This window comes from Macrotis lagotis, chromosome 1 (assembly GCF_037893015.1).
Source record: "Macrotis lagotis isolate mMagLag1 chromosome 1, bilby.v1.9.chrom.fasta, whole genome shotgun sequence".
In the NCBI taxonomy this organism is placed as follows: Eukaryota; Metazoa; Chordata; class Mammalia; order Peramelemorphia; family Peramelidae; genus Macrotis; species Macrotis lagotis.
In genome coordinates this window covers 158,398,716-158,413,169 of record NC_133658.1, presented here as the reverse complement: position 1 = coordinate 158,413,169, position 14,454 = coordinate 158,398,716, and the positions used below count along the sequence as shown (strand labels likewise).

At 40.7% G+C, this 14,454-nt stretch overlaps 1 protein-coding gene across 1 annotated transcript in view; it reads right to left on the bottom strand.

Moving 5' to 3' along the window:
* The window catches only part of ACOXL (acyl-CoA oxidase like), a 518,534-nt gene extending 504,456 nt beyond the window's left edge, over nucleotides 1-14,078 (bottom strand). The window contains exon 1 of the mRNA XM_074209273.1: nucleotides 13,873-14,078. Within this exon, the coding sequence (XP_074065374.1) occupies nucleotides 13,873-14,003 (131 nt within the window). The 5' untranslated portion in view covers nucleotides 14,004-14,078. The remainder of the gene's footprint in view (nucleotides 1-13,872) is intronic.
* Between the last annotated feature and the right edge of the window lie 376 nt (nucleotides 14,079-14,454).

Below are 14,454 nucleotides of genomic sequence, written 5' to 3'. Positions count from 1 at the left end.
ATATTAGCACTTCTCTCCCAGAATTGTTGTCAGGATCAAATAAAATATTTGTAAAGTGCTTATCACAGTGTCTAGAATATGGTAGTTGTTTAATAAATGCTCAAGAGTGTTTTGTGTGTGTGTGTGTGTGTGTGTGTGTACACCCCTTCCACTTCCCTTCTCATGAAGGAAAAAAATAGATGGGCAAAACCACACATTGATTTCATCTGATAGTATATATCATGTTCCATACTCATGATTTCCCTAGCTCTCCAATAAGAGAGGACATATCATCTCATTTTCCACCTTCTGAAGCCAGCCACATTTAGTAATAATTATACAGAGTTGTGGGTGGGTTTTTTCCTTTTTGTTTTCCATTTATATTATTGGAATCCCTGATTATATTTTTTGCCAGGTTCTGCTTATTTTACTGTGCATCAATTGAAATACCTTCCTATGCTTCTCCAATTTGTCTCATTTTTCCTTTCTTATGATGAGTAACTTGATATTCACACATCATTTATTTCCTCAATTAGTGGAGACTATTTGTTTCTCGATCTTTATTCCACAAAGTGTTACGATGAACATTTTGATATATATGAGAGCTTTATACCTTTGACCTTCCTAACATATAGACATTACTAGCTATTGGATCTTTCTCAAAGGAGATGTATATTTTAGTTCATTTCTTAGCATAATTCCAAAATACTTTAGGAATGACTAGATCAATTCACAGCAAGTTAAATAGTATGCTAGTGTGTTTGTCTTCCTATAATCTTTTGCAACATTGATTTACATTTTGTCATCTTTATCAATTTACTTTATCTTGTTTTTAATTTCTTTTTGTCTTATGAAGAATTGCTTTAATTTGCATTTCCCTTATTATAAAAGATATGGAGCAATATTTCATATAGTTAGTTAAAAGTCTGCAATTCTTTTAACAATTATTTGCTCATATCTTTGATCACTTATCTATGGTGAATGGCTCTCGATCTTACATATTTGAGTTAATTCCCTATATTTTGGATATCAGATTCTTACAAAAGATATTTCATGCAAAGTTTTATGGAGTTTATTGCCCAATTTGTGGCCTCTTTTCTTATCCTAACTACAATAATTTATTTGTTCAAAACTTTCATATCATTGAGTTTGTCTTGTTTTATTCTTTGTGATTTCTTCTTTTCCTTTTTTGGTTGAGCTTTCTCTCTCTAGTCATAATTTTCCTTCAATATTTTAATGAGGTGACATTTTATATTTAAATAAAATATCCATCTGGAATCTAACTGTGGGAACACAGTATAGGAATAATCTGCAAACTTTGAACTTGACTTCAATGGCTGGAAAAATTCTAGAATAGATCATTTAAGAAAACATCTAGAATTTGAAGCAGTGATTACAAAGAGCCCACATATGTTATTAAGAATAAATCAACCCAGAACAACTAGGTGGAACAGTGGATATAATACCCAGTCCTGGGGTCAGGATGACCTGAGTTCAAATTTGACCTCAGACGCTTACTAGCTATGTGACCCTGGGCAAGTCATTTAATCCAACTGTCTCCAAAAAATAATAAATAAATCATACCAAAAGCCCTTGGTTCCTTTTTTTCTTAAATAGGGTTAATAAACTGTAGCATCAAGAGAATGATATTGCTATAGTTCAACAAAGCATTGATAAAGTAGCTTGCTTTTCATTTAGAATCTCAGAAGGAGAGCTATGGACTGGACAATAATAAATTTTTATGGTTGAAGGATAGAATAGGTCAATAGGCAATGATACAATGGGAATTGGTAGGTTCTCTGTTCAGATGCTCTGGGCTGTTTATCTTTGTTGTCAGTGACTTATAGACAACAACGGGGAAATAAATGGCATCCACAATGGATGACAGTCTTGGACTGAATTTAAATAAGTCAATGTTAAAGTTTAAATAAATAAATAAAATCAATTTAAAGGCTTAAACAAGTTATTTTTTTTTACATCAGCTTCATAAGTACAAGCTGATGTTGACTTTGATTAGATTTGTCTGAAGAAACCTAGGGTTTTTAGAGGACCACAAGTGCAAGATATAGCAGTCAAAAAAACTGAGGTAGAGCTTTTAGAGTTAGAAACTGATAAAATCTCTGTAGTCTGCCTTCATTCAGCAGGTCATATTTTGAGCATCATGTTTAGTTCTCAGCACCACATTTTGACAATATTTGCAGAAGGACAACCAATGTGATGGAAGACCTTAAGTCTATGCCAAATGTGGGTGGATCAATTGGAAGATATATAGATGCTTATTCTGGAAAAGAGAACATTAAGATGTGAGATGATAACTTTCTTCAACTATCTAAAAGGTTATCCAACAAGAGTAGCATCAGATTTGTTCTTTTTGGCCACAGAGGGCAGAACCAGAAAACTTGCAAAGAAGCAAGTTAAAGCTTAAGCTTAAAGCAAAATATATCCAAAAGTGCAAAAGGCTATCCTTAGAGATAGCAAATTCCCTTTACTTGAAGGTCTTCAAGCAGTGACCAGATGACCCATTTGTTAGGTATGTTATAGTTGGGATTCTTTTTCAGTTATAGGTTGGACTAGGAAGTTGTTAAGGTCCCTTCCAGCTCAGAAATTCTTTGAATCTCTGAAGAAGCTGTCCCATTCCAGTTGTTTTTTACCAAATTGCTTCATAATTTCCCTAGCAACTCTTGCCATAGAGGGATATTTTCCTAATTGGGAAGATTAGATCATACAGCAGAAAGAGTGCTAGACCTGTAGTCAAGAGAAGTTGAGGCCAAAACTGGTCTCAAACATTTACTAGTTGGGTGACCCTGTTCTGTCTCAGTTTCCTCACCTATAAAACAAGAATTAAAAATAGCACTTATCTCCCAATGTTTAGCTTGGTTTTGAAGGGAAAAGAAGTGGGGGAAGGACAAAATGCGATATTTATAAAGCATTTTACAAAACTTAAAAAGTGCTATATAAATACTACCTGTTAACTGTTAGTTTCTGTTTAATTATAGAGAGGGATTGTTTCTGATTCTTGCTTATGTCATCTGTTCCATTGTCATTCCCAAAATATAAGCCATAGCCCAGACAATCAAATCCTATTGTCAGGCATCATCTTCTTAACCAGTTTGTTTTTTATTTCTCTTCTACTTCCTTTGTCTTCAATGAATAAGAGAGGAATACACAATCTGTAACACCATTTCTTATTCAAAATCCTGAAATCTTCGGCAAGACTTTCTAAGTATCATTGAGAAGTTATGTTGTGTCTCAGATCCATTCTGGGAAGACAACAGACCTCTTTGTTGTTATTGTGTTATTAAAATACAGCCTTGGTACCTTTAAGCAGGGAATCACCAGTCACTAAGACTCTTCTCTTCTTCCTGTGGGCCTTATTAGATGATTTCCTACCTGATAGTGTTTGTAGTTCTCCTTTATCATTCCTTAGAAGACAAAAAAAAAAGGCCATTTCCTCCTCAAAGCAACCACATCCCTCCTCTTCAGGAAGAGCATCAAACCATTTTTAAAAAAAAATCTTCTAGTACATAGTTCTTTCCCTCCTTCTTCTTGTGACATTTTTTTCATTTTCCAGTTTCCTGACAAGGGTTGAGTTTCTGTTCTGCCACTTTATTTGCTCCTTTCCACTTTTAAAGAAACCCTTCATTTTCTATTCCAGCTCCCTCCCCAACAAAAACCCCAAACTATATCATGGAGAGATGTTTTTGAGTTCATTTACCTTCTATGTTCTACAGTTGAAATATAATTACTTGGCTATGATAGAAACACAAACATCACACACTCAATGCTAGGAAGGGAAAAATTCATCATTCTCTCCATCCTGACAGAGATTTCTTAGTGTACTTTCAAATGTTTACACAACTCCAGAGCACCTCTTTAAGATCTTTATCACCCTGAAAACTTTGAGGGCTACACCAGGTTTCCTTTCTTTTATCTCAACAATTTATTTTGCCATATCCTACTTCCTTTCTCCTTTCTCAACAGCCTCTTAATTTTATTTCAATAATTTGTTTTACTTACCAACTTGTTCTAAGTACTTAACAGATATCTTCTCCATTTCTCTGGACTTGTAGTTGGAAGAACAATTTCAAATATCAGCCCTGATTTAAATCCCACCTCAGTTAATCAGTAGCTGTATGAAACAAAGTCATTCTTATAAGATATCTCTCCATCTATAAAATAAGGAAATTGGACTAAAAGGACTAAGTTGAACTAAGCTTCTTCCCGTTCTAAAGAGATTCTTATGATTCTTCTTGAGCCCTTCACTTCAGGTCTTCAATCTTAACTCTTTTTTTTTAATTTTCATTAAAAAAAATTCTTAATTCTTCCCAACTTTTCTCCCTGGAGCCACGAAGGCTTGAGTTCAAATCCAGCCTCACATACTGTGGTTATTCTTGCTTCATACTAATAACTCCTACCTCTCAAAGTTGTTGTAAGGATCAAACACAATAATAATTGTAAAATGCTTGGAATAGTGACAGATACATAGTTATTATTATTATTAGCTATTGCCTCCATTTTTAGATGAAGAAACAGATTCAGAAAAGTTAAGTTGTTAGCCCAAAGTCATACAGAAATGTGTCAGAGCCAGGATATGAATGAACCCAGTTGTACTGATTTCATATCAACTCAATCCAACATACTTCTATCAAATAATTTAAGACAAAAAAAAAAAAGACAAAAACAATCCTGGATTGAGCTGCCTCTCATAAATAACTTTTCTACAATCACCCACATTCTACAAATGAGGAAACTGAGGTTCAAAAACCTGACTCTCTCCAAGGTAATATGCAGTAAAAATCAAATTCAGTTTTCAAACTGGTCTTGTGACTCCAAGCCTTGTGTTTTTTCCTCTTCAACAGCTGAGTAGGAAGGAAATATATGTTTATTAATTAGTCACTATGCATCAGGAATTAAGTACTTTACAACTATTATCTAATTTGAACTTTTTGAACAACCCTGGAGGCAGAGGGAATAAGGATAAAATTAGAGCTGCTCAAGAGCAAGGGAATCAATAAAAATAAATAAAAATAAATAAAAAGGGGGGCAGCTAGGTGGCGCAGTGGATAAAGCACTGACCCTGGAGTCAGGAGTACCTGGGTTCAAATCTGATCTCAGACACTTAATAATTACCTAGCTGTGTGGCCTTGGGCAAGCCACTTAATCCCATTTGCCTTGCAAAAACCTAAAAAAAAAAAAAAAAAAAGGAGTAAAGGAATCAGCATTAGCATGTGGGCTGCAGGAAGGGGAAGATATTTTGCTAAGGGCAGTCAAAATGATCCCTTTAGGCTAACCAAGTTCAAGTGCAAACAAACATCAAGATTCTAACCAAAGGGAGGATGGGAAGGCAAATCCTTCTTTAGTTTATAATATTCTTTAAACTATGGGAAATGGTCTAAAAGGCTGACAAAGCCCTTTACATACTCATAGGATTTTCAGAGCACAAAGCAACCCTATAATTTTCTCAAGGTCTAAAACCAAATAGTGATGCTCCAGAGCTATGGCATTTAAAAAGCCATATGCACGGCTCATTTCTTCCTGTGTAGATTAAAAATAAAACAAACAATCCCACCACCATTTTAGCTGGTGTAACAAAAGGAACTATTTTAAAAGCTCAATTCTATGACTGTACCAGTAGGCTATCCCACATTTCCCTCCCATTAGAGAGAGGACTGAAAGAAAAATCTTAACCTTTTCATTCCTGAGGGACTGAGCTAGGAGAAGATGGCATATCCAGGGACTGTCTGTAGCTTTCCCTAGGACTGCAGGACCTAGGTTATATGCTTTGGAGGATTAAAAAAAAACAAGAAGTCAAGGTTGACTAGCTTTTCCCTTCCTTCTCTTCTTTCCCTCTTCCCCCTATATGTAGTATGCTCTAAAAAAAAAGTTGCTGGGATGATAGATTGCTATAAACACTGTGCTTTAATGAAAGTATTGTTGAATTTGAAGTTAGAAGACCTAGGTTCAACCCCTAGAACTGTCACTTAACCTCACTGGGCCTCAGTTTCCCTATCTATAAAATCATAAAGTTGTACTAGATAAGTTCATAGGCCTTACCAATAAAGTAAGACAAGTAATGTGACTTTTGTGAGTAGAAGATGCTATTATCAGAAAAATGAAGTCATATATCAATCAGATACTTGACAAAATGACACATACAGTATATTCATTTTTCAATTAGATTATAATATCAAATTTGAGGTACTTTTGGTAGTGACAGTTTATTGATTTTCCAATACCAGTTGCAATGGAAAAAACCCAAATTTCTAAAACCCTCCAAACTGAGAATTGTTCATTTGACCCCCCCCCATAAGAAAAGTTATTTTGAGATAAACAAAACAGGACAACATACTTTCTTACTTTCTATGCTGGATGGATTGGTCAGAAATCTCAAAGAAATGAAATACGAAAGTTAATAATTAACACTCAGCAGAGAAGTATAGTGATTTTCTGCCTATTTCCTTTTTCATTTACAAACTCCCTAAGGTTCCAGTTAGGGACCTTGATTTTCTGAAAGTCAGCAGGCACTCACAAAGATAAAGGAAGCATGTTTAAATAATCATTTGACTGGGAACTTCCCTCTTACTGTCAAAGAAGATATCACTGCCAAGTGTTTTGATAAAACTTTGAGTGGAATGATCCATTTTTCCATTAACGTATGTTAAGGGGTAGCTAGGTGATGCAGTGGATAGAGTACCAGCCCTGGAGTCAGGAAGATCTGAGTTCAAATCTGACCTCAGACACCTAATACTTACCTAGCTATGTGACTTTGGGCAAGTCACTTAATCCCATTGCCTTGCAAAAAAGGCCAAAAGAAAAGGAAGAAGAAAAGAAGAAGGAGGAGGAGGAGGAGGAGAGGGAGAAGGAGAAGAAGAAGAAGATGATGATGATGATGATGATGATGATGATTATGATGATGATATGCTAATTGTACCAGTTTATTTGCATCCTAAATTATTTCATCCCTAGCACATAAGCCCCAAGTGACTGGAGTTGTCTGAGTCTCAACAGTAATCAAAGATAGTGAGATAAAATGCTGTCCTTTTGACAAGGATTAACTTTCTGACACTTTTTTTTTGCTACCTCCTTTGCAGAGAAAAGAATACAGCAAAAGCAGTGCCCCCCCATCAAATTATATATGTATTTAGAAAAAAAGAAAATAGTTTCCCTTAGGCTCTGGAATTCTTCACCTTTTCAGCAACATGGTTGGTTCCCTTTGGCAGTCTGGTAAATTCTCGAACCCCTTGTCAAAAAAATGATTTTAAATGCATAAAATAAAATCTTCAGGAATACAAAGGAAACCAACTATATTGAAGTAGTCATCAAAATATTCATTATCGGGGCAGTTAGATAGCTCAGTGGATAGAGCACCAGCCCTGGAGTCAGGAGTACCTGAGTTCAAATGTGACCTCAGACACTTAATACTTACCTAGCTGTATGGCCTTGGGCAAGCCACTTAACCCCATTGACTTGTAAAAACCTAAAAAAAAAAATTATCATAAAACAAGTTCATACAAACCAGTTTAAGAATTCCTTCTGGGATATCATAACTTCGCAAATCAAGAACAGAAGCTTAAATCATTTTAAAAGAAATATTGAGTGAAAACCACCCTCACAAATAGTAGAAATCTCAATAAGGATCTTACACTTTGAATTCATGAATGAAAGAGCATTTATGAAATGCTTACTATGTGCAAAGCACTGGAAATAGAAATAGAAAAGGAAGAGAGACCCTACTCTTAAAGAGCTTACATTTTGTCATTTTACAAATAGAGGAAGTTTCATTTGCCAGCACCTAGTAATACATAGCAGATTCATTATCGCCTCTTCAGTAAAGAAATATGGCTGCAGGACCAGGGCTCCTAGTTTGAAAAGCACTCTTATTCCCAAGGATCTTGGCCTTATTGGCCAGTTGTCAGTACTTGATCAAGGGTCGATGGTAGTGAGGATAGTGACTCTCTTTTCCACAAGCCACAAGGGAGACTTCCATGGCTGATGATCTGGAAGATGCTAAGATTCCTGGGACTCTTGGATTCGGGGTGTTGAGTAGCCTCCCCCAGGATCTGAAGGATGGCGTTTTTGACCTGCCTGGCATATTCTGCCTCCTGCCTCTCCCTCCAGGTACTTTACCACTTCGGTTCAACTGTCCTCCCTGCCTTTTTGTTGGCAGTAAATAGGTGGTGGTAGAGAAGGTAGATCTTTTCTCCACAGATGTTGCTCTCCTGGATGACAGAGCCAGATGGGACTCAAAGCAAGGCAGGGGCTTGTATTTTCTTTTCCTTCTTGGACAGTTGGTCAGAATTGTTGGTAGTGGTAATAGCAGTGGAGATGAGGCATTTCTATTAACACTGTACCAAATACTGGGAACAGAAAGACTAAAAAATAGTACCGACTCACAATCCCATGGCCCATTTATTCTACACGATCTTCTCATGAAGATGGACACATTTGTTTACCATCACCATCTGCACTGCCCACTTTGCAACATCTATAGACACTTCCCCTGCAGCCCTGGTAAGCACCTGTGCTACAAAGCCATCTCTGTCTCTGCCTCAGGCAAAATTTGGTGGTCTCTAAATATTCATTAGGCATTCATTGTGTCCAAGGAAGCACAAGATAGGATGACAGAAAGACTAGATTTGGAGTCAGATTGAGAGCTGCAAGGGATCTCTGAGGTCATCTAATCCAGTCCTCAAATTTTACAGAGCAGAAAGCTAAGGTTGAGAGATTAAATGACTTGCCTAATGTCCCATTGCTAATAAGTATTTGAGGCAGCTTCTCCTGACTTAAAGTTCAATTTGACATCAGCAATTTATTCTGTAACTCAAGAAAATTCTAACTTCTGACCTTAGTTTCTTTCCTGTAAAATGAGGAGATTGTATTGGTTGAACCAAAGTCCCTTCCATCTCAAAAGCCTTATGCGAGTGACACAAAGATAAATAAAACAGTAATTGTGCTATGTAACTATCTGTGTAAGGATATTACAGAAAAGGTGCATATTGTTCAGAGATTATCACTGAGATTGGGGGTGGCCTCGTGGAGGCCAAGCTACTACACTAGGCCCCTTTTATCTAGGGTAAAATATAGGGGTAGACTAGGTCCTTAAGATCCCTCTCAAGACTAACATTATACAACTTAGTAAGATGCCACCTTCCTTAGTGCCTGATATCCTCCTGCCTTCTGTTACAACCTACTCAACAACAACCAAAAAGTGGGACTCAAGTATAAACATCTGGTACCTTAATAGAGGTAATATAGAAGTGTAATTCTAAATCCAATCTGTGAGCAGCAGGTTGCCTCAGAGTTACTGAAAATGGGTCCTTAGCTAGCCATGTATCTCATCCTCTGAGTTCAAATCTGGCACCAGACATTTACTAGCTATGTGACCCCTAAGCAAGTTTCTTAACCCTGTCTGCCTTAGTTTCCTCATCTGTAAAGTGATCTGGAGAAGGAATTGGCCAACCACTCTAGTATCTTTGTCAAGAAAACCCCAAATGAAATCCATGAAGAGTTGGTCAGGACTAAAGCTACCAAACAATACTATCTCTAAAGTTATTAATATTAATGCAACTACTACTAATGCATGGATGATCTTTAAAATGTTTTGACATTAAAAAACAGTCGGAAGGTCATCCAGGAAAAAGGAATCTGAGGATTTTTTTTTTCCCTTTGAAAGCTTAGGAACTTATGTCCAAGATAAAAGAACTGAGTTTCCACTGTAGAATTCAAGAGATGGGAATAGGGAAGGGGAGTATAACCCTTCATGTGACAATACTCACCATTTTCTGTCTTTAACAATGTCTACACCAACACAGCCCAGATCCCATAGATTTAGTTCCAACTGAACTTTTCTTTAAAAAATTGGGAAAAGGGGCAGCTAGGTGGCACAGTGGATAGAGCACCGACCCTGGAGTCAGGAGTCCCTGACACTAATTACCTAGCTGTGAGGCCTTGGGCAAGCCACTTAACCCCATTTGCCTTGCAAATATAAAAAAAAAAAATTGGGAAAGGGGAAATATTTAATTGAAATAAGTTGGAGGGGGAAGAGTAAGGATTTGTAGTGGAGGTACTTATACAAAATATGATTAAAATGATTGATTATATTTGATAGTAGTTGATGGAAAGAAGTCCCAACATTTCTTTCACCTAGTGTATAATTCTCATTAACCAAGTTTAATTTCTTTAGGTTTTCCTCCTACAGACTTTTTCCCTTTGCATTTAATCACATTGTTTTCCCTCAATTTTTCTATGAGAAAAATACAGAAAAGCTTATTGAATGGTTTTGTTTTTTGAGACTTTTTAAACTTCTTTCTGAAAGCTGCCTCAATATTCTGGTAGGTAAAAAAGAAAGGCAAAACCAGAAAGGTCATTTTTCAGTTCCCAGAACTTTCCCAAGTATAAGTAAACTACTATCATGACAAGATTTTCAAACTTCAAAATTTTACTGAATGTAAATAGAAACAAACACCTCAGTAATTTTTTCATGTATTCAGGAAATGTACATCTCCTAATTCTTCTAGAACTTTTCCATTCTTTTGAGAAATATATGAAAATCAGCCGGACTAAATCAATAGTGCTGGGCTTACCATTATTTGGGTACAAATCCTGCCTGTAAGAGGAAGCACCTAGGGCGGCTAGGTGGTGTAGTGGATAAAGCACCAGCCTTGGAGTCAGGAGTACCTGGGTTCAAATGCAGTCTCAGACACTTAATAATTACCTAGCTGTGTGGCCTTGGGTAAGCCACTTAACCCCATTTGCCTTGCAAAAAAAAAAAACTAAAAAAAAAAGAGGAAGCACCTAGCCTTTCTATACCTCAGGCAACTCCCTAGGACTTATTTACTAAAATCTGCTGGGTTGAAGCAACCAGAATATCTGGAACTCACTGGAAAATCATTTCTTCCTAGCAGTAACATTCTCAGGAAACCACTGATCTGAAATCTCATCTTACAGGAAGGAATTTATATTGGCAGATCGATTAATGGGATGGGAATTATTTGTTTGTTTATTTTTTGGTTTCCAAGTATTTTGTGGGAGCTAGTCACATAGCCCAACACAGGCTGCTCCTCATAGAGTGAGACAGGTAGAGTGAAAAGAGTCCTGAATTTGACGTCACAGCACCCAGTTCATGTCCTGGTACTGATTTGGGGTAAGATACTTTATGCACCAACTTGAATCTATTTTTCTCCATCTGTAAAAGTAAAGGCATTAAGTGCTGTATTTGGAGTCAGAGGACCCAGGCTCAAATCCTGGTTCTGCCACTTATTGGTCATTGACTTGGGCAAGTTAACTTTTCTGGGCCTCAGTTTCTTCATCTATAAAATGAAGGGTTAGAGTTAGATCACCTCTAAGTTTCCTTCTGATGATGATGATGATGACGATGATGATGATGTTTTGTCCTTTGTTTTCAAAGAAGACCATGACATCAGGAAAGTGATGTCATTGAGAAGGGCATGAATTGGATTTGAGTGAGGGGGTGCTATGCTAAGTCACCAGCCTCAATTTCTCCTATAGAGCCATCTGGGTCTAGTGGCTAGATTTGAATCAAGATGACTGGAAATGGCCCTGGATGCAAGGCAATCAGGATTAAGTTACTTGCCCAAGGTCACATAGCTAGTTACTGTCACTTATCTGAGGCCAGATTAGAACCCTTGTCCTCCTGTCTCCAAGGCCAGTGTTCTGTCCACTGAACCTGATGAAATTGCTACAAGTTATAGGCAGAACAGTGAGACAGTCCCTATTGGAAAGGAGGGGGAAGGACTTGGACTGGTGCAGTGCTCTCTTCTGCCAACTACCCCTGGGACCCTGTGTTCCTCTGAAGAGTAAATATGTGAGGCAAGGCATTACTGGGGCACGGCTGCTGCTTGTCAAACATATGGTAGACCCATATATCTATAAAGTGTCAGGATCTTGGGGCATCTCAGTAATGTCTTTTATAATCCTATTTCATATAGTCAAAGTAAATTTTAATATGATTAGGCTTCCTTGAGGGTCTTATAAAACAGGGAAAACAATAAGAATCTTACTGAGAAATGAGAGAAGTGAATTACTCAAATATGGTTGAAGATTTTCCTGAAATAATCTCCATATAGGGTCAAAATTTACAAGTCTAAATTGTGAAAATTTATGATTGTTTTATGTTTTACATTTTATAACTCCACCCCAAGCTTAGTAGAATCTGGGTCAAGAAAGTGAGGGAGGAAAGGGAGAAGGAGGGAGAGATGTTGCATATATAACCACTCCCTAAGTAACCAACAGCTAGTTTAGGGATTTCTTCTTTACTCTGAAAAGCCCTTCCCACCCCTCCTATCTCAAGCAAGATAAACTCTCTACTCTTCCTGCCCTGTCATATATGGGGTTTAAAACTCTCATCTCAGTTGTGCTTATTAAAAAAAGGGGGGAATCTGAATTGTTAAAGGAAGAGGCCTAAAGAAAGTAGGAGAACAGGTTAAATATCCTTGCAAATTGGGGGGGGGTGGAGAGAAGTCATAGTAGAGAGAGGAATTTGGAAGGGTTTGGTATCATTCCCCCCCACACACATACACATACTTCCCCTCAGCACCCTTCATCACTATTAGAGTGCATTCCTTTCTGGTTCAGTTTGGAGCAGAAGCATGGGGAGAGGATTAAGAGAGGCAGAATCAGGGTGTTTGGAGGTCTGCCTAGCACTGTGCTACTCCACCGAAGCCAGGGAGCACCCCAAACACAGCCCATCCCTTCCTCAAATCCACATCCACTACCCTCTGCCCCATTCCCAAGGTGATATCATTCTGTGATAGAGTTCATGACAAGAGGTGATACCAATTTAATGAGAGAAGTCTCCCAGGGAGCTGCAATTAGGTGGCTCTCTCTTCAAATAAGGAATCAACAGAAGGGATTCTAATGAGCAGTATTTAAAAAGAATGGAGACTGAGAAGGCAAACTGAGTGAAGACACTTCTCCTGCCCTAATCCTATCAGGTCACTTCAGCTTCCCTTCTCTGCCTGCTACCTGCCTAAAACTCCACCAAGGAAACGAAACGCCTGGAAAACCTCATCGCTCTTGCTCATCCGGCCTCAGTCTACACTTGGCCCAGTGCTCGGTCCCTGGGCAGGACCAGTCGAGTCTATCCTAAGACCGCCGTCCCGAGTTCTTTGCCTGCCCCTCTCAGAAGCAACCTGCTTCATCCCTCCATTCTTTGACCCCCTCCAACAGCCGTGCCTGAGCCTGTTTCGAAATGCTTGGTGAGTGAGCCACTGAGGACTCAGACAATCGTGGGGGGCTGAGTCCTCTCAACTTGGCAGGCGAGTTACAGCCTCACCGGGGCCAGGGCAAGGAGTGGAGAGAGCCTGCCGCCTCTCCAGGGCCAGGGAGCGAGGGAGCCGCTGCCTCCGGCCGCCGGTCTTGGCTGTCACGGCCACGGGGGCAGATGACCTAATCCTGTCCTCAGCGCCTCCTCTACCTCACCAGCCCATCTCCATGCCCCAAACAGCCTGGGCCATTGTTCAGCATCTTGCGAGGAAGTTCCTCCCTCTGAAAGCCCCGATTCCTCGGCTGCCACATGGCCCCCGGCGCCAACTTCCCCGGCTCCCGGCTGCCGTGGAGCCCACCCTGCAGACGCAGATGGAGCCTGGCAGGGAGAGGAGGGCTGGGCGCATCCCCGCGGCTCCTGGGAGCTCGGGAGACAAAACAGGGGAGCGGACCAGAGGCCCCAGAGCCGTGGCGCCCTCCGCCCGTCTCCAGCCTCCAGTTTGGGGAAAGTGGGAGTTGTTCGGCGGGGATGGGTGGGCAGCAGGGATGGGGGGCCGCTGGGAGGCGGGGGGCGGCCGGCAGCCGGCGGGGCTGGGCTGCTCCGGGAGAGGGGGGCGCGCCCCGGGGCAGCCCGAGGGGCGTGCGTGCCAGGGGGTGGGGGGGAGGTACCTCTGCCAGAAGAGGGGACAGGCGGCCAGGAGCCTGCGCAGCTCGTTCTTCAGCCCCCAGAACTCCCCATCCAGGTATCTGTGCAAGGAGGAGTCCCCCAGCCCCAGGTCCGGGCCGGGCTCGGGCTCCATCGCGCCGCGGCCGGGCTCCGGGCGCCCGGGCTGCTCCGGGCTGGCTCGGCCGCCCCGGGCCACCTGCTGACGGCTCCGCGCCCGGGCCTCCAGCGGCGCCAGCTGCTAGGACAGCGCCCGACCGGCCCCGGCCCACTCCGCGTCACGTGGGGCACGGGCACACCTCTCCCCCTCCCCTCAATTCCTGCCAGGCAGCTCACCCGTTTCCCCCGGGGCCCTCACCTCTCCCCAGCCCCTCCTTCACAGCACACTCTGCTCCTCTACCCTCTCCTGTCCCTCTCTCCTTTCTCCATCCCTTCCCACTTCTGATAGCGCCCCGACTCCCGGGCTCCCTGCTCCCGCCCCATTCACAATGCCCTGCAGGTGAGGGAGGACAAAAGGGGCTGGCCAAAGCGGGTCCTCGGCCACCTGAGGGAGGGAGCCCCTGCTTTAACTCGCGGTGGTGGTGGCT